We start from the raw sequence: 22,702 nt of genomic DNA on the forward strand, positions 1-22,702 counted from the left end.
ATTGTCCATGCAACTCGATTGCGAAGACAACTGGAACTTATTCCATTGTCGTACCAACTGGGTTACCTCCTTCAAAGACCGACGAAGCATTCTTCAATGTCTTCTTGCTATCCCTAACCAGAAGAACTGGTCAATTGTGCATGCCCTGGTGATACATTCCTACGTTAACCATGGGTGAACAAAAATCAATAATGCACTCCTTTAAGCCATTACAATCCGAATCTTATCCCTATGATGGATTAACCTTCACTAACGTTTCGTTTAAATGAAGATCATGCTCATTCGTTTCTTGAATATAACTATCCCAATATTAGATAAATGGATAATTCTCGAGATCCCCTGCTAATTCACTCAAAATCAAATTAAGAACCAAGAATGAACAAACTTTGAAATTAACTGCAATCAAAGTACCTAAACAAATCAAAACGTTTTTACAACAAAAAAAACCCAACAACCCAAGTCAATTTAGTTTAGTTCATGGTTGGGTGCAATAGAAATACAAAATAAACATTCCCCAACATGAATCAAGAAGAAACAAAGAAGAAGATGTGCGCTCAACTTTTCTATCTAGTCGGTCATCCCTTTTCCAGATTGTGATTTGTTTCTTATTTATAGGAGATAATTAGGTTAAATTGGTTGTTGATGAGGATGAGTTTTAATTGGAATAAAAGAGGTATTAATTCTCTTTTATCTTTGTCTTCAAACTTCCTTGCAATTTAGACTTCTTTTCCACTTTAAATTCTGCTTGGAAATCCAAACTTTAAGGATTTATCCCTTGTTTTGTCGTGCTTATCTTAAGTGAAGTGGATTTATCCAATCATCATTATCATGTACAAAATAACACACACCAACAAAATTTTTTCCCAAAAAAAGCGATAAAAATGTAAGATCGACTCAACAATGAAGGAAAAATATGGAAACGTGCATGAATAACTAATAATGCAGATAAAAAGAGCCTGAATGTAAAATAATTATGGGGAAAAGGGTAGAAAATATAGTACTTTTATACACTTAACAATTGTAATTTTAAGTTATTTTAGGTGTTAGGGAATACGAGATTATATTTTTAAAATTTTGTATTAATCTAAAAAAATACATTAATTGCATTCATAGTCTAGATAAAAATATTCATGATCAAGTGAGTATCGTTTTCACGAGCGTTGAGGGTACTAATCCTTCCTCACATGTAACTGTGCCCCGAACTCAACTTTAGTTTTTGTAGACTTAAATATTTTTGGTGACCAAATCACACCGAAACAGATTGGTGATGACTCCTATCTTTTGATTTCATGATTAAATATTATAGCAATTACGTCCAAAATAAAAATTCGTAAAATTGAATCATTATATCATAAGATTGTTGGAGTCTCCATAGATTCATTTATTTTTACCTGATGAAGCATGATTCGGATCTAAATCATATGAAATCAATTCGTAGAATTGAATCATGATTTGGATCCAAATCATCATAATCCACATTTTTTTACCTCGGGGTGCAACCATGTTAGGCTTAATTAATGCAGGTGATACATTTATGATTCTTATGAAGCGACGCTATCCATGGGTAGTAATCCATCACATCCTGAATGATTACTGATGAAGCATATGGGAATCAGATGATTTGATGGTAGTGTTTCTTTCTGGGAAATTTAACCATTAGATTCCCTGGATATTCAAAATATTCCGTACAAGAAAGCTTACAACAACAAATATCCCTTTGCCAAAAACTTTTCTCATGCTTTTCTTTGCATGGACGATAACATAGCAAAACCAAACATTAATATACATACACTAAAACAAAGCCAAATTCCCAAATAGAGGGTTGTTTCATGCACTCCTACAAAATCATGATTTTTTGCTATCTCGATACATGTATGATAATATATGTTGTTTCGAATAATATAATTTCTTAAACCTTAACCAAATTGATAAAAAAAAAATCCCAAAAAACTAGGACATCATTTCTCAAAGCCCACCTAGAGCAAGATTCAGTGGCATCAATGCTACCAATGGGTCCAATGGTGCAGCCCCTGAGAGAAATTGCCAGTTTTACTAGTGTTACCAATGCCATCAATCGGTCTGTATTGCCTCTATCGAGATGGTATTTGTCCGGCGAAAACAAGTGTCGTTGCTTTCTAAATCTCATCTCGAAAAAAGTAAGTGTTTTTCTTCTTTGAATCAGATAAAACACAATTTTGAAGAGTCGCCACCAATCATTAATTGAGGTGTGATTGGTCACCAAAAATGACATGTTATTTTAATAAAATTCATAAGAATAGTATTAAAATAACACAAAAAGGGTATGCTTAACAGAAAATGAGTTCAGGAGTCGGTTACGTGTGGGGAAGGATTAGCACCCCCACAACGCCCAAAATTGGTACCTTTGCTTATTAATTAATGTCTTTGCAATAAAAATTATAAATCTATACTTAATTTAACCAATAATCCCATAAAAACATTAAGGATATTATTTTATACCAACAAATCATTTAAAATACTTTCCTAATAAGTTAAGGAAATATTTTATGATTTATTGTATATAATAAAATAGCATGAGTACATGTAATAAATTTAATGATTAAAATGTGAAAATATCAAAATCCTAGGTTACTACTGCAATTATTTCATATTTTAGGTACTAAAATGTAAATAAAATAAAAGTAATATTAAAAATTAAAAGTATTAAAATTCAATGGTTAAATTGTAAAATAATAAAAATAATGGGCCTAATTCAAAATATTACAAAATCTAGATATTATTATAGTAATTTAAACATAATTAATTATACAGGTTAAAATATAAATTATTAGAATAACATGGACTAAAATAGATATTTACCCTAAATATATATAAATATATTGATTAGTGACTAAAATATAAATAAAACAAAATTCGAATATCAAACTGAAATGCACGAAAATCAACTTCAGTGACCATAATGGAAGTTTACAAAAATTAAGGGACTGGGGATGTAATTTTCCCATGTGAAAATTATACAGAAGCCCCTCCCTCAAAATGACGTCGTATGGAAGAGGGTATAAATAGGCCAAATCTGACCCAAAGAGGCCTAACCCTCTCATTTTCTCTCTTTGCTTCTCTCTCTTAGAGAGAGAAGATCTTGGTTCTCTCTAGGATTCCCTCGCCAGAGGGATGCCAGTCACCGGCCGACCACCATACGCAGGCGACTCTGGCCACCGTTAGCCACCATTCACAGTGGTCGAAATTCAAAAATTTACCCCAAAACGTTCCTCGTTTTACCCTAAAACTGAAACCGAGAAACTTTTATCCTAAAAACTCCCCAATCGGCCTAGATCTGAGGTTATACATTCAGCTTTTCAACTTTTCGACGACGTTTGAAACCTTTGATGGTTGTGGGTAAGTCTATCGGTATTTTCTCTATATCTTTTCGTTGTTACTGCTTGGTGATTTCTTGGTTGCTGTCGTTGATTGCCTTCGTTATTAGCTCTCTTTTCTCTTGTTATTTCTCCGTGTTTTCGTCTCTTTCGTTGTCCTCTATCTGTGTGTTTGTTCTTGTAGGAATCGGGGGTTTATATAGCCCCCTGGGTACCCGGTTGCAATGATGAAATCCGGTGAGTCACCAGACCTACGGTGGTGACTCACCCTAGATCGATGAAGTGTGTGGTCCTCCTTTATCTTCTGGAGTATTCTGTTAAGGCGATGGTGGTGTGGCAGCCGATGGTTGGAGCATCTGGAGGCGATGGACAGAATAGACCCTAGGGTTGTAATGAAACCCTAGGGTTTCTGTTGGATCATCTATGGTCATTGGATCCCTTCAGATCCAACGGTGGATGGTTGCTGGCAGCATTGGAGAAGCATGGGAAACCCTAGCTGCTAAGTTCGGGCCTTCTAGATCATCTAGGCCTGGACTGGGTCTGTTGGGCCTCTCGAGTCGGATCTACTTCTGGGCCTCCAGGTTTGGGTTTGATCGGGTAAACTAGGTCAGATCTGGTCTTTACTTGTAAATGGGCATCCGGGTTGTTTTGTATTTGGGCCCTAATTTATCGTATTAGGCTTTGTAAATAGGCCTCCATATTATTGTATCATTTGTAATAATAATAATAATAATAATAATAATAATAATAATAATAATAATAATAATAATAATAATAATAATAATAATATATGAACAGGACAAAAACTAGTGTCGACAGTTGCCCCTCTTTGTTCATTCTTGTGTCAACAAGAATAGGGCAAAAGAAAAAAAGACAATAAGTTTTTGTCCAGTTGACTTCTCTTTATTAGGAAATAAAATATTGACTTCTTTTTACTAGGAAGTCAATAAAAAGTGTAAACATCCTACCCAAAGGTCTGACGGATGGCTAAGGACTTATCTTCTAGCTCGAAAGATTGACAGATGACCCTAAGGATTTAAACATCATGCTCGAAAGAATGACAGATGACCCGAAGGATTTACATATTTGTGGGAAATAATTTACTGGGTAAGAAACTTTGGAAATCACTTTCTTACTTTTTAAGAATTTCATTTTCTAGAACATTAAATGTGAAATTTTGAAAATCACTTTCTCATTTTCATGTGAAAATCATATATAAACATCCTACCCAAAGGTCTGACGGATGACCCTAAGGACTTATCATCTTGCTCAAAAGACTGATAGATGACCCTAAGGATTTAAGCATCATGCTCGAAAGACTGACAGATGATCCGAAGGATTTACAAATTTGTGGGAAATAATTTACTGGCTAAGAAACTTCTTACTTTTCAAAAATTTCATTTTCTAGAACATTAAATGAGAAACTTTGAAAATCGCTTTCTCATTTTCATGCGAAAATCATATGTAAACATCCTACCCAAAGGTCTGGCAGATGGCCCTAAGGACTTATCATCTTGCTCAAAAGACTGACATATGACCCGAAGGATTTAAGCATCATGCTCGAAAGACTGACAGATAACCCGAAGGATTGACAAATTTGTGGGAAATAATTTACTGGGTAAGAAACTTCTTATTTTTCAAGAATTTCATTTTCTATAACATTAAATGAGAAACTTTGAAAATCATTTTCTCATTTTTCGAAACAACTTGTTGGTTGGGTAACATGCCCCAAAAATAATTCTTCCTCTGTGGATTGTGTCCATCTATTCTTTAGATGTTTACCTCTCCTAACGTGATTCATGCATTTGTGATTTGAATTCTACCTTACTTGTAAGGTATTTTGTTAATGCATATTCTATGTTTTTTCATATGAAGATGTGTTTATGCAAATGCAATCAAATGTATTAAAGTAATGCATTTTCTTTTAAGCAAATGATGTTCTTAGGAATGCAAACAATGTTGGTTCATTCTTCATTTGATTCCAAAGTGGTGAATTCAATCGTCTTCCACTTGATCATTCATTTCTAGGGTTTTCTTCAAAATATTAGTGTAGCAACTTATGCTATCAAGCTTGCATTTCTGAAGAACCATCTGATCAACTTGCATCTTTGATAAAACTGGATTTCTTCGCCTAAACTTGTGTAGAAATCCAATAAAGCTCTTATCTTTGAAAAGAGAATCTATCATCTTTGGATAATGTAGATGTTTATTCTGATTTGACTTTTGAAACACATCACAAGGATTACTTATCCTAATTCCTTTCATGTCTCCATATCTAATTAGATCTCGAACAAGACTATTTAGACCATATCGAGATGTTTAACAATAACATATCATTCAACTTTAGTTGGCTCCACTAGTTCCTTGTTGTTAAAATTTCGACGCCCCTTTCGTGGAAAGAAATCTTCATCATTTCTTACTTCTAACCTTGGGTTGAAAAAGGCAAACTTCATCTTGATCGCAACATTAGTTCAACACCATAATCACTGGTTCATAAAACATTTGACAACACATTCATTCTTTCTTGTGGCTTCTGCCTAGATTTCTCAACCAAAGAATTCTTTGCATAGTGTTCGGAGCTATGGTATGACGTCACAAGGACACTTAAGAACAATGTTCTGTGGGAATACAAGTGGGAACTTGTCAGCATCAAATTACCAGAATAATGCAACTGTATGATGAGCAAAGCAATTATGTATGATGAGCTCGACTGTCATTGTTTCACCATTTTCATTTTTCATACCTTTCTATCTCATTGGAAATATTTTCTCAAATCAATGATCTTATATTCCTGGATAATATAGGTCTCCCAAAAATGCTCCATCATTTGCATATATGAATGCCCCAACACTTTTCATACTTATGTGAGCCTTCAAAATGCCTCAATATTCTATTCTGGCTAAATTGGGCTTTCAGCATGCCTCAACATTTGATGATAATTCAGGTTGAACCAGGCTTGCAAAATGTCTGGACATTAATTCCTTACTAAAATTGGCCTTCAAATATACCCAAAAAGGATACAAATCTTCAATATGCTCCAACATATTGATGTGAGCCTTCAAGATGTCCCAACATTCTATGTTGTAAGGCTTACTCTCAATGTTCATTGGATTTGAATCCCATGATTCCCACGAGGTCCAACTTTGATAATGCCCCATTGTGGGTACTCGTGGCTCTATTCGTGCCCAAATCTATTTATCTTGAATGTTATAATTCTAGTGTTACTAAACAGCAGTGTTGTCAAGTATCTTGAGGGATTCTCTTCATGTTGTCACAAACTTAAAAAGTGATCAATCCTTATGATAGAAATGTCTGAGATATGTGCCTCTTCCGAATGAGGTGATCATCTTCTTCATGACTGGTCATATTCTTACCTTTTTTTATATGCTCTGATATATGTGCCCTTTTTGAATAGGGTAATTCTTCTTGATGAGTTGCTGATAATGTCACAAGAGAGTGTTACAAGTTTAATTTTACAGACTTTCTGGTCTCTCGGACCACTTGGTTTCAAGAATGTGAAATGCTTCATCATTCTGGCATCGCTTATCCTTTTTCTCCAATAGAGGTAGAATAGGCATCATCTACTTAAAAAACCTTTCTTATTTGAGATTGTACTATTTGAAAATGTTTTTCCTCCTTTCTTTATCAAAGAATGAAAGAATTTTGTAAAATATTGCCCCTTATAGGTTCACAATAGAATCAAATTATAAGCATGAGTTCAAAGAATATCAAAAGAATCAACAGCTCTTTAATGTTTTAGAGTTATAGTTCTTTGAGAAGTATCAAAATTGATGGGTTAGTTTCAGGTTGGCTTTCCTATTTTCTAAAATTTCATCTATTACAAATGTCACTCCTCCCTCACTCTTTGTGAACATTGCCACATGCCTCATTTTCTTGCGTTGGTATTTTAACCGGATGCGGACAAAATGACGCAACTAGCATAGCCAATTACTAGACTTTCTAGAATACCTCTATTTCGGTTCTTCGAATCTTCCATTTAGACTCCTCTAACCAAGGCAGTGTGAAAATATCGGTCTAAAAACAAAAATTTTGTGTGCTCGTGTGAGGTTGACTATAACAGGTGTTTTTTAACTCCTTTAGTCCATCTTTACAGCTATTTTTTATTTAGTAACCTTTTTCCATTTTGGCTAGCTGAATTCAGCTTTATTGAAAATTATCCATAAAGCTAAGGCTATTAACCAATTGTTGTAGAGGGACAGCTTTATTACATATAATAGTAATACAATAGGCTAGCTTAATATTATACATAAAGCTGGGGCAATTAACCAATTGTTCTAGAGGGACAACTCAAGCTTTATTGTATATATAATAATATAACATGGGTATACGGCTCAAACTTCTTAAGCTTGTTAAGAAGAACTTGTTATAGTCTAGGTGTTTTGATGGAAGTCAGAAAATCTCATCGTTAGAGTTCAATTCCAAAGCAACTGACTTAAACTAGATTTACCGATTTGTGAAGATTATGTTCATCACCGAACATCATCAATAGAAGAGTAGTTTAGTCAGTTTTGTAATGTTACACAAAAGATGCCCCATGTTACACGCTCCTATATATAAATAACAAGCATTTTGTCTAATTCCTTGCAATAGTAGAAGGCTATCTCATATTTGTAAAATGATGGTATGGTGTTTGGGTGTATTTCTTCTGAGGTAAGGTCAATGGTTATTGTTTTACCAGTTTTCAATCTTGATACTTTGTAAAAGATGTATAACTCTAAGCATAAAGAGTTTTTAATCCCATTGATATTCAAAGAATTGGCAAGATTGCAAAATTGATTCAATGTTCATAACCTTAAAAGCAACACAAATTTATTTATTACAAAAAGGCAGAGAAAGGAATAAAAAAACATGTTCAAACAAGATGTTGCAAAATACGATAAAGTTCCATAACTGATGAAATGATCTATTCTTTGATCAGGATACCCCATTACTTATCCAATGTGATGATAATTGACTTAATCATGCTTTGATGCCCCACTTGAGTTTGTCATCCATTGTTCCACCAATTCTCGTGTCAAGGTCCCATTGTCAACAAGCACCTCTATTTTTTTTAACTATGGTCTACAATTCCCTGTAGAATGCCAGATACCCCTAAGTGGAAATCATAAACACTATCATGATCATAGATATGAGCATAAAGGTTTGGTGGCACTTTTGGCATCGGTGTGATGTATTGACCTTTAATCAAATGAGGGTACAGATCTGAGATAGAAGTTTGGAACACCTCCAAAGTATTTCTCGATCGTATGAATTTCTTTGGTCGATCTAAACCACTAATTGCTCCTTTTCTTTTGCGATTGCGGGGACTTTAGATGTGACATTCATTCACATTATCAGCCTTCACTTTTTGATCAGTTGGGCTTTTGGAAGGGACTTTTAAATTTCCTTCACTGATTGCATTTTCAATCAATTCTCCACTTGTCACAAGATGCTTAAATTCATTTGTCGAATTTGTCAGCATTAACTCATAGAAATGAGTTGGAAGAGAATCATGAAACATATTTGATATCTCTTCTTCTAACATGGGAGGTTAAACTTATGCTACCACTCCTATCCATCTTAAGGCATAATCTTTAAATCTTTCATTGGCTTTCATCTTTATACCTTGAAAATATTTATATTTGGGAGCTAAAACTTTAACATATCGATATTGTCCCAAAAATACATCAGTTAGATCAACTCATCTCTTGATTTGTTCTTGGATCAAATAATTTTACCATACTACTGTTGGCCCAACGAGACTATCATGGAAGGATTAAATTAACAAATCATCAAAATTTAGGTACCCTTCTATTTTTCTGCAAAACATTCTCAGGTGGATTAAGGGATAACTGGTTCCATCATATTTCTCAAAATTAGGCATCCTGAATTTATGGGGGATAACCAAATCTAGAACCAAACTGAGTTCTCTTGCATCTAATTCTTTGAGGGAGACATTAACACCTTTCATATTTCTGATTGCTTCTTTCACCTACTTGAATCTGTCCTCATATTGTGTATAGCTAATGAGGTTATTCTTTAGGTTCGAGTGTGATGCCCCAGGGTATGTTATCATTCTCGACACATTAATCTTATAGCATTGTTTCTTTTTAGCAGTTATTTCTTCTTCATCAGCAGTCTAATTCGATTCATTTTGTAGAGATCCTTATGTTGGTTGTAACCCGTCAAACTATTCTTGCAGCTGATCTTGTGATCCCTCGTAAGATTGCCCCATTGTTTCCATGATGATGATACAGTAATATGAATGAATGATCTCAGTTTTACTATTACAAAACCTTTCATGAATTATTTATATGTATGTAGTAATACTTAAATAAATAAATGTAATGTAAATGCAAAAATGCAAAAATGAGAATGCAAAATGTGCAATGGAAATGTATTCATAAGGTATCATTTGAGAGTGATTATCTTAACACAACTTTTATTGAACACAAAAGTTTTGATACATCAAATAAACTTTACATATAAGGGATAGCTTTCACTCCTAATTTCTCTATTTTCCTTAAAATCCAAATTAACTTCCACTCATGCTCAGGTGTAGAGTTGTCAATCTGCTTTAACACTTGCGTAAAGCCAGCTAAATCAATCAATTTATGAGCCACACTGTTTGCCTGGGCAACAACTTCCTTTATGACATTGTCTTTTTCCTTCATCTTACATGTCAATTCTTGGATTTGTAGACAATATTGTTCATTTTTCCTTATAGGGGAATCTTTGTGGTCAATAAGTTCTTGTACATTATCCAAAAATGTCATCAATTTCTTATTTCTGGCTTTAGTTTCTTCTAGTTCAGCTTCAACTCCACACTGATGGATATGATATGAATCTTCCATGTTGATTATAATCTTATTCAATATTTTATTTTTGGCTTGAAAACTTTACAACTTCATGTCGGTTGTATCGCGCATTTCTTCTGCAACCCGTAGATCATGAAAAAACCTTTTGCCCCGATCTTAGTGTTTCTTGTAAAAAAAATTCAGTTTTGTGACCCCTATTATCCACTCTTCCGAGGTATTTCCTAAACCAACCTTTTGAAAAGCTTGAATGATCTTTTGAAAATCCTCACGCATGGTTTCTATTTTTGCACTCAGTTTATCATTTTCAGTTTTTAAATGACGTATTTGAGCTTCATACTTCAGCAGAACTTTTTCCTTTTGGATGTCCTCTGTAACACCCCCAACTTGTATCCGGCCTGGATCCAAGTCCAAGGTGTCACGTTGACTTTTCAAAACATTTTCTTTACAAATTGGTTAAAATTCAAATTCAAAATTTAAGAAAGTGAATGATTTTCATTAACTAAAACATTTGGTCTTACAAAACCTATCAGAGCATATTCAATATCATTCTCTTAGTACATGTCAACTACAATTGATATAACAACATACATAAAATTTACAATTATTTTTCTGATCTGAACTTCGTAAAGAAAATGCTGACCTATTTTGCTCCTCTTAATGTATCTTCCCGCTTTTCCAGAACCTACGTATGAAACACTCACACGCTAAGTCGGTGACTTAGTGAGGCATAGATAAACTGACTATAGCATATGATAACTAATTCCTATTATGCACCTTTCATGTAATCATGATAAACTATATAATGCATCCAAACGTAAACATATATATATATATACATATCATTTCATTTTAGCGATTATTATTACTCATGTTTAATATATATATTATACTTATTACATTTTGTATATCATACATATACATATTGTTTCACAAATAAACACACATATCATCTTATAATTCTGGTAACATGTTTCGTAACACGAAGCATATAAATCGTATGTAATAAATTTATCATTATCTCTTTAATAGTCTTATTTGCTTTCTTTATCTTTTAGTCATATGTTCTTGTATATATTCTTCTTAAACAAGATATATACAAATCATCATATCACATAAATCACTTCACCAAACAAACATATAACATCACATAGAATTTTCGAATATTATATCTTTAATGGCCCATGTACACATGTGAGAACTATAGATATGTGAGTCTATAGAGGTTGTGCACTAATGTTATCACCACAACTCGTATAAATGCACCAAAGTGCCACGTAGAATTGCACTGAAGTGCCGCGTAGAAATGCACCGAAGTGCCATATAAGATTGTCCCTAAGGACCACGTAGAAATTCATTAAGAATCATATACATATGCCAAGGATCAAGTATGTGTCTCAAAAGACCTCACACATGTTCCAAAGAATACATATATGTCCCGAAAGACCGCGTAGACCGTCGACTATTGGCATGCCAACTATACCTCTAGCTCTCATGACATATAACATGGTCATTAATATTTATGTTATCACACATTCACATATTCATATCATATATACACATAATCTTATAGTTCTTTCACATAGCTCATTGTCACATTTTCATAAGATTACACATAGTCACGTAGTTCATTTTCATATCATTCACATATACATATACATATACATATACTCATATAATCAATATAATTTCTCATGTAATCACATAGATCACATCTCATAACATACATCATGTACATATAATAACTTATTCATATCATATAAATTATGGTTTGTACTTTTATACTCACATTTATCAATATCATAGAACTCAATTCACTTTTTCAAGTTATCATACCAGCATATAATCTAATATAAATCCTATAGGTAAAGCTATTTATCTTTATCTCATTTTCTTTTTGTACTAGCTTACATGGTTTATTATACTAACATGTACAATAACATATAACCCTTATCACTTATCTCACATTATTTAAATACGAGTTTATTATATCCATTTAATTTAGTTTCACACAACTCCCATAACCTTCTCATAGGGTTTTATAGTTCTTCGTTTATACCTCTTATATCATAGTTTCCTTTTAAGTATATCACTCTTTCCTATAGTGTTTATCCTATAAGTTCGTATCATCATTATGTTCATGTCCTGTAATTTATATATCATTTTCATAGAGTCTCTTAATTTATTATCTTCTGATTTATATTTTGTTCTCTTAAATATTCACATAGTCACATATCTCCATGACTTATCACTTATATGCAGTTTACATCCCATTCTTATGTATCACAATAAACCTTGGCTTGATTATTCTATCAGTAACATATACCTACATGGCTTGTTTCTTACAAGCATATCTTTACATATCTTATTTTATGATCTTCCATTATCACATAATAATATTTTATATAAATCATGTATCATATACAAAACATATCAATATATAGCACATATAATCATATCAAACTATGCTCACGTTCATGACTTCATGCATATTACTCTAGGAAATAGACTTATCGCAAGTCAAATTTCCAGTAAACATTGCATATCACTAATATGCACTCATCTGGCCTCACTAGTCAATATCGATCTCTTATCTTTCCCTTGATCGATCTTGCTTGTCAATGGTTCCGGAACTCATTTAGGCTCTGTATCTACATAATTATATAATTTAAGGCAATTATTAGATACCTACACCTTGTAATTCGATACTAAAAATTTAAACGAACTTAATAAACCAATATTCATTTTTACTTTAGGGGGTATCGATACCCTACTTAAGGTATCAGTACCCTCATGGCATTCTGTGATTTTTTGTTCAAGGGGGGTATCGGTACACATTCATAGGGTACCGATACCCTCTGCTCAAAACAAGCTTTTTCACCCGAAAATTCATCAACTCTTCTCTAAATATCCTCATATAAAGCTCATTTCATACCACCAAACTTAACTACAACCATTTTAACTAACCCATTTTAACTAAATTCTATCCTTCTCATACCTTATTATCTACCATATATCATTCAAATTCTTAAAACCAATAATCATACAAAATTTTCCATGTTATCCAAATTTAATTATAACTCTTATAACTTCTTATTCTCATAAATGACAAGTCAAATTCAACCTCCAAATTCATTTAAACTCTCTAATTCAAATTTTCACTTAGACCCTCCATATCTAAAATCATTCATAACTCAAAACTCTTTGAGTTTCTAAGTCCCTTTTTCCTTCCATCATCTTTCTTAAAGCTTCATTAATAAAAAACCATGCTTGACTCTTAAGAATTAACCAAAAGAAAACTAACTCACCTTTGCTTAAGAGCTTCACGCTGGAGAAGAAGAGAATGAAGAAGAAGAGAAGAAAACTCTGGATGTTTTCTCGCATTTCCCACGTTTTATATTACTCAAAAAGGGAAGATAAAAATCTTTCCTATGAAAAGACCATTTTACCCCTTTAGTTTATCCATCTTTACTATTTAATCCAAAATCCTTTACTTAAGTCCCTAAACTTTTAACTTATTTCAGAATTAAGTAGAAAGTTTCCAAATTTTACATTTTAGTCACTGACCCGACTTTTAGGATGTTACATCCTCACTGATACTCTTACCTTTGAATACTTTGGTATCAACCTGACAGGATAATCAGTGACCAAACTAGGTCAATCTTTTACCTCGAAATCTAGAATTCTATAATCCAAGAGAAGTTTGACTCGATGTTTGAAAACGGTGCAGTTCTAAATGGAATTTCCTTGAATTTCGGCATGATATTCACAACGAACATTAACATCATACCAATTTAGATAAGAAGGTTGCCAAGGTTTCACATAATGCAGAGCCACTTCTCTCGCTTCTAGTAGTTGCTCATATAACTCCTTATATGATATAGGGATATCATCAAAATGAGAACCCCCTTTCGTCTTGGATTGATCCTGAGTTTCTGAAGTTGAGAAATGACACTTAAATGATGATAAGTTATGATTGCATGATTTCTTCTCATCTCTGGAAATTTCTAATGTTGTCAACATTTTCTTAGTATTCCCAGATGAACTGTTAATATGAATGGTGATTGTGCATAATTTCTCAAATTGGTTAGGATCAGAAGTCCCTTGTATATCTGAGATTGTAGGATTAGGTTTATTGAGCTCTCTCTCTTTTTGTGATGGAGTCTCTTTTCCATTGGTCAAAACAGATATTCTAACCATCATTTTGGACATTTGCTCTTTTATCCCTCGTATCTCCTTTTGCTCTTTAACGGATATACGATCTTTGGGTACATAACTCTCTTTTATCCTCGGAGTTCCCTCAGGATGCCATTCTCTGGCTGAGTTATAGTTTACTTGATCATGAAACCCTTTATCCATAATGAAAATCTTTTATTATGATAACCACTCTCGAATCAATACCCTTGATTATGCCATGATTATACAATGCAATCAAAAGAAATCAATATAAACAAGTTAGAGCAAAATACAATGTATTTACAGAATAGATAAAGATAAGAAAAATAAAATGGTTAGTACCAATTAATGGAAACAAAAGATCCTATCCATCATGGTATCTATATATAAATCCTAATCTCATGCTTTCTAGTTTCATGCTTTGTTTGGAAAATAAACCTAACCGCATGATTTCTAGTTCATATACATTTATTCGGAAAATAAAGCAATACTAAGCAAATTAAAAGACTAAACAAGCTTTTCCTTGTGTGCTAACCTTTCGAGGCTCTTTTGGGTTAAGCTCTATCTAGACCCAAGCTCTAGGTTTACTATATGTTGAGTTATGGCTCTAAGGTAAAAAGGCTCATCGAATTGTCCTTTGTCAGTGCCCCCTTAGGTTGTCGAACCCTCAATCCTGATCCATTACAGACTTTCAGACCGAGTTCAATTCTAATGAACACACTTTCTTATGTCCATACGGAGGTGAAAACCACACGAGGAACATAAGATGTAAGCTCAAGGAATGGTCCTCTATCCCATATGGAGGTAAAAACTACACGATGGAGTAGTTTCTCATTTAAGATAAATGGTATAGAACGGGGTTTAGCTCATGTCATGAAAATGTAGTGCACAGTGTGTGAGGAAAAGCATAAAAAGAAAAAACAATGTACAACACACAAATTTATTCTTTAAATCTAAAAACACACAATTAAATCTGAAAACATTAATGAACAAGTTAGTACAACTATTTATACAAAAATATGGTTATTAAATAACAAGGGGTCAAAAACTAAATTAAAACAAATTTATAATTTTAATTGCAAAGACAATTAATTAATAAATTAGTGGCTTGACTCTCTAAAAAAATCCCCAGCGGAGTCGCCAAGCTGTCGAGACGATATTTGCTCAGCAAAATCAAGTGTCGTTGCTTTCTAAATCTCGTCTCGGAAAAGTAAGTGATTTTCTTCTTTGAATCAGATAAAACACAATTTTAAGGAGTCACCACTTATCATTCATTGAGGTGTGATTGGTCACCAAAAATGACATGTTATTTTAATAAAATTCATACGAATAGTATTAAAATAACACAAAAAAGGGTCTACTTACCAGAAAATGGGTTCGGGAGTCGGTTACGATTGGGGAAGGATTAGCACCCCCACAACGCCCAAAATTGGTACATTTGTTTATTAATTAATGTCTTTGCAATAAAATTTATAAATCTATACTTAATTTAACCTATAATCCCATAAAAACATTAAGGATATTATTTTATACCAACAAATCATTTAAAATACTTTCCTAATCAGTTAAGAAAATATTTTATGATTTACTGTATAAAATAAAATAACCCGAGTACATGTAATAAATTTAATGATTAAAATGTGAAAATATCAAAATCCTAGGTTACTAGTGCAATTATTTCATATTTTAGGTACTAAAAATGTAAATAAAATAAAAGTAATATTAAAAATTAAAAGTATTAAAATTCAATGGTTAAATTGTAAAAAATATAAATAATGGGCCTAATTCAAAATATTACAAAATATAGATACTATTAGAGTAATTTAAACATAATTAATTATACGGGTTAAAATATAAAGTATTAGAATAGCATGGACTAAAATAGATATTTACCCTAAATATATATAAATATATTGATTAGTGACTAAAATATAAATAAAACAAAATTAGAATATCAAATTGAAATGCACGGAAATCAACTTCAGTGACTATAATGGAAGTTTACAAAGCCTGAGGGACAGCGGATGTAATTTTCCCACGTGAAAATTACACAGAAGTCCCTCCCCCAAAATGACGTCGTATGGGAGAGGGTATAAATAGGCCATATTCGGGCCAAAGAGACCTAACCCTCTCATTTCCTCTCTTTGTTTCTCTCTCTTAGAGAAAGAAGCTCTCGGTTCTCTCTAGGATTCCCTCGTTGGAGGGACGTCGGTCACCGGCCGACCACCATACGCAGGCGACTCCAGCCACCGCCGACCACCATTCACGGTGGCCGGAATTCAAAAATTTACCCCCAAAATGTTCCTCGTTTTACCTTAAAACTAAAATCGATAACCTTTTATCCTAAAAACTCCCCAATCGGGCTAGATCTGAGGTTATACCTTTGGCTTTTTAACTTTCCGACGACGTTTGAAACCTCCGATGGCCGTGGGTAAGTCTATCGGTCTTTTCTCTATTTTCTTTCGTTGCTACTGCTTGGTGATTTCTTGGTTGTTTTCGTTGATTACCTTCGTTATTAGCTCTCTTTTCTCTCGTTGTTTCTTTATGTTTTCGTCTCTTTCGTTGCCCTCTGTCTGTGTGTCTTTGCTTGCAAGATCGGGGGTTTATATAGCCCCCTGGGTACCCGGCTGCAATGATGAAATCCGATGAGTCACCGGACCTACAGTGGTGACTCACCATAGAGAGATGAAGTGTGTGGTCCTCATTTATCTTCTGGAGTATTCTGTTAAGGCGGTGGTGGCGTAGCAGTCGATGTTTGGAGCATCTGGAGGAGCGGCCGGAATAGACCCTAGGGTTGTAATGAAACCCTAGGGTTTCTGCTGGATCATCTGTGGTCATTGGATGTCTTTAGATCTAACGGTAGAGGGTTGTTGGTGGCACTGAAGAAGCATGGGAAACCCTAACTGCTGAGTTCGAGCCTTCTGGATCATCTGGGCCTAGATCGGGTCTGTTGGGCCTCTCAGGTTGGATGTACTTATGGGCCTCCGGGTTTGGATTTGTCTCGGGTCAACTGGGTCGGATATGGGTTTTTACTTGTAAATGGGCATTCGGGTTGTTTTGTATTTGGGCCCTGATTTATCATATTGGGCTTTGTAAATGGGCCTCCATATTGTTATATTATTTGTAATAATAAAAATAATATACTAATACTAATAATAATAATAATAATAATAATAATAACAATAATATATATGAACAGGATAAAAACTAGTGTCGACAGCCTCTACGAATCGTCACGAGATCATCTGCCCTCAATGTCACGGGCAGTTTGTTTGCGAGATGGAAATCACCAGACCAAGGATGGTTGTTGATTTCACTGCTTTTGATGCATCCCCTGAAGCTCGTTGGTTGGAAGCACTTTCACTTCTTATGGATCCTCCCATCAGGCTATTCGATACTGGTATTGATCCAACTCTGCCTCATGAAACCCCTGCACGCCCTGGTCTTGATCCAAGGAGCTTCTTTTTCGGACCGGGACTAAATGAGTTGATAGAGAAACTAACACAAAATGACAGGCCAGGACTACCCCTGGCTCCAGAGTCGACAATCAATGCAATTCCAACCGTGTTTCGGAATTACATCTACTCCATGATTCGCAATGTCCAGTTTGTAAGGAGGAATTCGAGATCAGTGGAAAGGCAAGGGAGTTGCCTTGCAACCATATATACCACAATGATTGCATCGTGCCTTGGTTAAGGCTTCACAATTCTTGCCCTGTTTGCCGCTACTAGTTGCCAGTTAGCAGTGTCGATGAACAATCTAACTGCAACTATTTCTCCGAACCCGAGGTTTCATCCAGAAACGGCAGAAGATGTTGGAGGCTTAGGCAACTGGCTAGCAATTTTGTGGCCCTTCCGCCGAGGGCGACATAGAATTAAATCAGAGACTGATAGAATCTGTACATCCGAAGGAAATGAAAATTAATTCTCAGTGATTTCATTTTAATGGATCCAACATGTACTGTATTCCTATCAATAAGATGGCCTTCAACAAAGATAATCACAGTTTCATGCCCAGCTAACAATAGAAAAGCATAAAACTGAACATAATTAGAGTTTTTTCATGCAGCAGCTCATGTAAATTGTAAAGCTCATAAAGGCCAGCAGCTGCTACAATGGCTTTTCACCATAAAACCTATTCCAATGTAAAGTTTCATGACAGTAAAATCTCTAAATGCTGCAAAAAAGCAGTTTCATTATCCATCTCAATTACATTTAACATGTGTTTCTGAAACCAATGACTGGTCTGATCAAATGTGTCTGAAAGCAAGAAAGACCTTCAATCAATTTCATCTGATCCTAAAAACAGGGCATGTATTAGTATCTATTAAGGGGTCTCGCAGAAGATTACAGTATGCAAAATTATACCTTTAGATTTTCGAGAAGCAATGTAAAATGTTGATTGATGTATTTACCGGCAGTATGAGACCCTTTGTATGTGCTGTCTTCTTGAATATTGTTAGAGGCGTGTGATCTGAATTGCAGTCGATTCTAGTATAATTTAGATTGTCTTTCGTAATTTTTATTGATAATTTATTTTCACCCGTTAAAATGATATAAATTTATTCATTAATATAAAATTTTGTGTTCGTCCGTGAATGTATTCAACATTTAAATGTCAAATTGAAGATCAAGTCTCCATCTGTAATACTGTGTTTCGATTTTCTAAATATTTTTGTCACTGATCATTCTCAGAATGGTATGGTAATTATTTCTCTTGTCCATTTGTGGTAATTTATCTCCTTTCCTAATTGTTCAAACTCTCACCAATGGGATATATTTTATGTTGCTAGGTAAAACCTCTCCAGATTTGCAAACATTAAATGAATCAGTACAGGGTTTGCTTGATGGAATTCAAGTATGGTATTACATTTAGTCTTTTGCAGATAGATTTTATGTTGCTTCTTGTTATTTGTTTTCTGAAACCAGAATTACATTTCTGAATTATTTGTTTTGAATTATATTAAACCCATAAATAAATTTTAGAAAAGCATTTTTTAAAAAATAAAAAGTCCAAAAATGAAAAAGGGACAAGCCTTTTGTTGTTGGGCTTGAAACGAGTAAACTCACCAGCAAAATATTTTCAAATCCAAAATAAATAAAATTGTTATAGAAAATTAATATCTTATAAAAAGGATGAAAGATAAAAATAAATAAATAAAAAATAGACCCCCAAAGTCCCATATAGAGGATAAGAGATGGGGTCACTCTCAACAAACAGTCATCTTTAACGATGATAAACGGGGGGCCGCTCACAGTTTCCTCAGTCCATCATTGCAAATAGGGAATACCAACATCAAAATCTAGTGAAGATTTAGACGTTGGGGTGATTAATGGAAATTATTATGATTCTTTGTGGCAGGTGGCGTAAAAAAGCGAACTTTTTAAGAAGAAAAACAGCAAATGCATATGGTTTCAAGTTTCAACAATGTCCATAGTTTGTCTTTGTTCCCGTTGACAGTCATATTTAACAATGATAAACGGGGGGCTCGCTCACAGTTTCCAAAGTTCTGTGGAAAATAAATGGAAAGAACCCTAATATTGAACAAGAACGATTTAATAACAAAAAATACTTATTCTCCATTACAAAGGTAATGTGCCCTTTAATTTATACATAAATTGAATACGTAGAAACTCCTATTCGAGATTCCAAAAAAAGTTTTCATCTCCATGTGGATTTCTTCTCCCTAACTAAAACGTAAGCCTAAAAATGTGAATTTTGAGTCACAGCAACAGCTGAAGATCATCAATGAATACAAATAGACTAAAAGAATGGTGACTTAGCCTCAGGAGAAACTCCATAGACGAATATCGCTTAATTCCTCGTAAAAATCATTCATCATCACTGCCGGTGGATCAAATGGGGCTAAGTTGAACATCTGATCAACGTACTTTGGAGATTGCAGGCTGTCAAAGGAGCTGTACCATGATGGTTCGATCATAGAAACAGGCTCAAGTGATTGCATCAGCGATACATCATCATCGACTTGATCATACGGCGAAGAGGACATTGATGGGGAAGAAAATGATGATGATGGTGTTGGAGATATTGGTGGGATGGTGGTGGTGGCGGTGCTGCCATTGTCAACGGAACTATTTGCTGCGGCGGCGGCGGCAACTTTTTGGATTGACTTAGGAGACATGTTGGTATCAGGGATGTAATGATGAGTGGATGCGAGTGGGAAGTTGAAATTTGCTGAGGAACCTTTGAGGCATAGCAATGCAGCATCATAGGCTCTAGCGGCTGCTTCTTCTGTTGAATAAGACCCTAACCAAATCCTGGTTTTCTGGTTGGGTGCCCTTATCTCGGACACCCAAGAACCCCAGCTCCTCATTCTTACACCCTTGTACTTCTTCTTGTTGCATGATGATGATGATGATGATAATGGTGTTGGAGATGTCAATGATGCCATTGGCTCTGCTTGCTGTTGACCACTCTTCACCATTGGCAAGGTAAGCAATCAATGAACAAATTACAGTGTGTACTTTACTTGTTGAAGATCAAATGCTTCTGATTTTTGTTGTTTTTGGAACGGAGGATTGCATTGAGGGAAAGAGATGAGAGTGGGGAGTATTTATAGATGGGGGGAGGCTTCAGCTTTTGAAGTTGGAAGAATATCCCATGGTCAAATCCGTATGGTTCCACATATGAATACAAAAAACATAGAAATGGCTGACTGACAGATATATCAATGGCTGGTGCTATATAGTAAATATTTTTGCACCAAACATGTTGATGACACGTGCAGTGAAGAAATGTCAATTTGCAAACCTTACACTCATCCTACTCGTTCATGAGGGCTCAAATAGATGTCCATTCACAAATTTACAGCTACAAATCATTTTTGAATGGTTCAACCAACATCCTATTGCAGCACGAAATCTAAGTGAAAAAAATATTAAGCAGTTAAATCTATAATATATGTGCATTCATCGTTAATTGACTAAAAAATTTCTAAATAACTAATAAAAAAAAGTTAGAATGGGGTCTCTAGAGTCATCCCCACCCCGGTTGACGCCTGCATTTCACATTAAAAAGAGCAAACCACAAAACTTTCATATTGGTTTCCTTGTCATTTTATGTGTTTACTGTTCATGTGAGTTTTAGATGCCCTTTTGTTTATTTGATATGCTGATGTTAGTTTAGAAAGGAAATTGAGGAGAGAGAAACATAGGATTCTTCGTTGGCAACTTCCAAGATCTACATGCTTTTTAGTTCTTGGAAGTATTATATCATGTTACTCAAAATGTGAATGTTTATTATATATAATAAATTTTAAAAAATCCCATCACATATCTATATTAAATAAAACTTATATAGTTATTATACTAAAGTTCAATCTAAATTTGATATGAGTGAAATTGAATTGAGAAATATAGAAAACATAATTTGATTGAGAGTGTGAAGCACATTTAAAAAAACTTAATTTGAGTAGATTTTTATTAAATAATTTTTTTTATAAATCAAGTAATTATCTTATAAATAGATACTAGATATTAGAAGTAAATATTAAGTTGTTAATACTGATTTCTCTTGTTTTCTTCTATTTTCAATATTAAAGAAAATTTTCATTTGCTATATATGATTTTTTCCGAAAGAATTTTCACGTGTATAAAGCAATAGAATTGTATGTTAAAAGGGAAAAAATAGATATATAAATAAATTTTTTATAAAAAAAAAAAGGCTACTGCCAATGACAAAAAAAAAACAATAAGAGGAAAGGCCAGCTGTTGCTGCACTGTCTGGCAGGTCTAAAACCGCGTCTCTTGGGCATCCATCCATCAGCCTCATGCACTCTTTTTCTATCTTTTAAAGTGTATTAACATTAATAAATAACAAAAGCCTCAATGCACACATCATCTTCCATCTGTTTCATGCTGTTTTGCTTAGCTGCTTACGCTTGCATGCCTTGACTTTCTCCCCAAGTTCTCCCTTCACTCGGTCCTGCACAACCAAGATCAACTACAATCATATTGGGCACATGCGTTCCAAGTTTAAACCATAATATGTATTGAGTTTGTTATATTTACTCCAAAATTTCTCCACAAACTGAACCTTCATACGATTACAATCTCTTAATATGATAACTTGTTAATCTGCGTAATTTATCAGAGTTAAATATATTATCTGAAAGATATTTTTTTTATTTTGTCAACTTACGAATAATTACCATTATCTTAGGTTTGACATCAATACTAAAGGTTAATATATAAAACATCATGCATGTTGGAGAAGAGATTAGATACCTCGACTCTCTTAACTAATCTCCCTATTCATCATCTCTTTCAGCTCATTTGAATTTGTAGTCGTGATTCTTCGCTTAATTTAAAAGAAAAAACCGCCTAAAACCATCACAGT

At 34.0% G+C, this 22,702-nt stretch overlaps 1 protein-coding gene and 1 pseudogene across 1 annotated transcript; one reads left to right on the forward strand and one right to left on the reverse strand.

Moving 5' to 3' along the window:
• LOC120145949 overlaps positions 1–18,268 on the forward strand; it is a 31,813-nt pseudogene extending 13,545 nt beyond the window's left edge.
• Positions 18,269–19,950: 1,682 nt separating this feature from the next.
• On the reverse strand, positions 19,951–20,892 carry LOC120145879 (ethylene-responsive transcription factor ERF014-like). The gene has a single exon (XM_039159598.1). The coding sequence runs from the start codon at positions 20,787–20,789 to the stop codon at positions 20,130–20,132; it is 660 nt and encodes a 219-aa protein (XP_039015529.1). The 5' UTR covers positions 20,790–20,892; the 3' UTR covers positions 19,951–20,129.
• Positions 20,893–22,702: the final 1,810 nt, after the last annotated feature.

The sequence above is a fragment of the Hibiscus syriacus genome, unplaced genomic scaffold, assembly GCF_006381635.1.
Source record: "Hibiscus syriacus cultivar Baekdansim isolate YM2019G1 unplaced genomic scaffold, ASM638163v2 tig00110895_pilon, whole genome shotgun sequence".
Taxonomy (NCBI): domain Eukaryota; kingdom Viridiplantae; phylum Streptophyta; class Magnoliopsida; order Malvales; family Malvaceae; genus Hibiscus; species Hibiscus syriacus.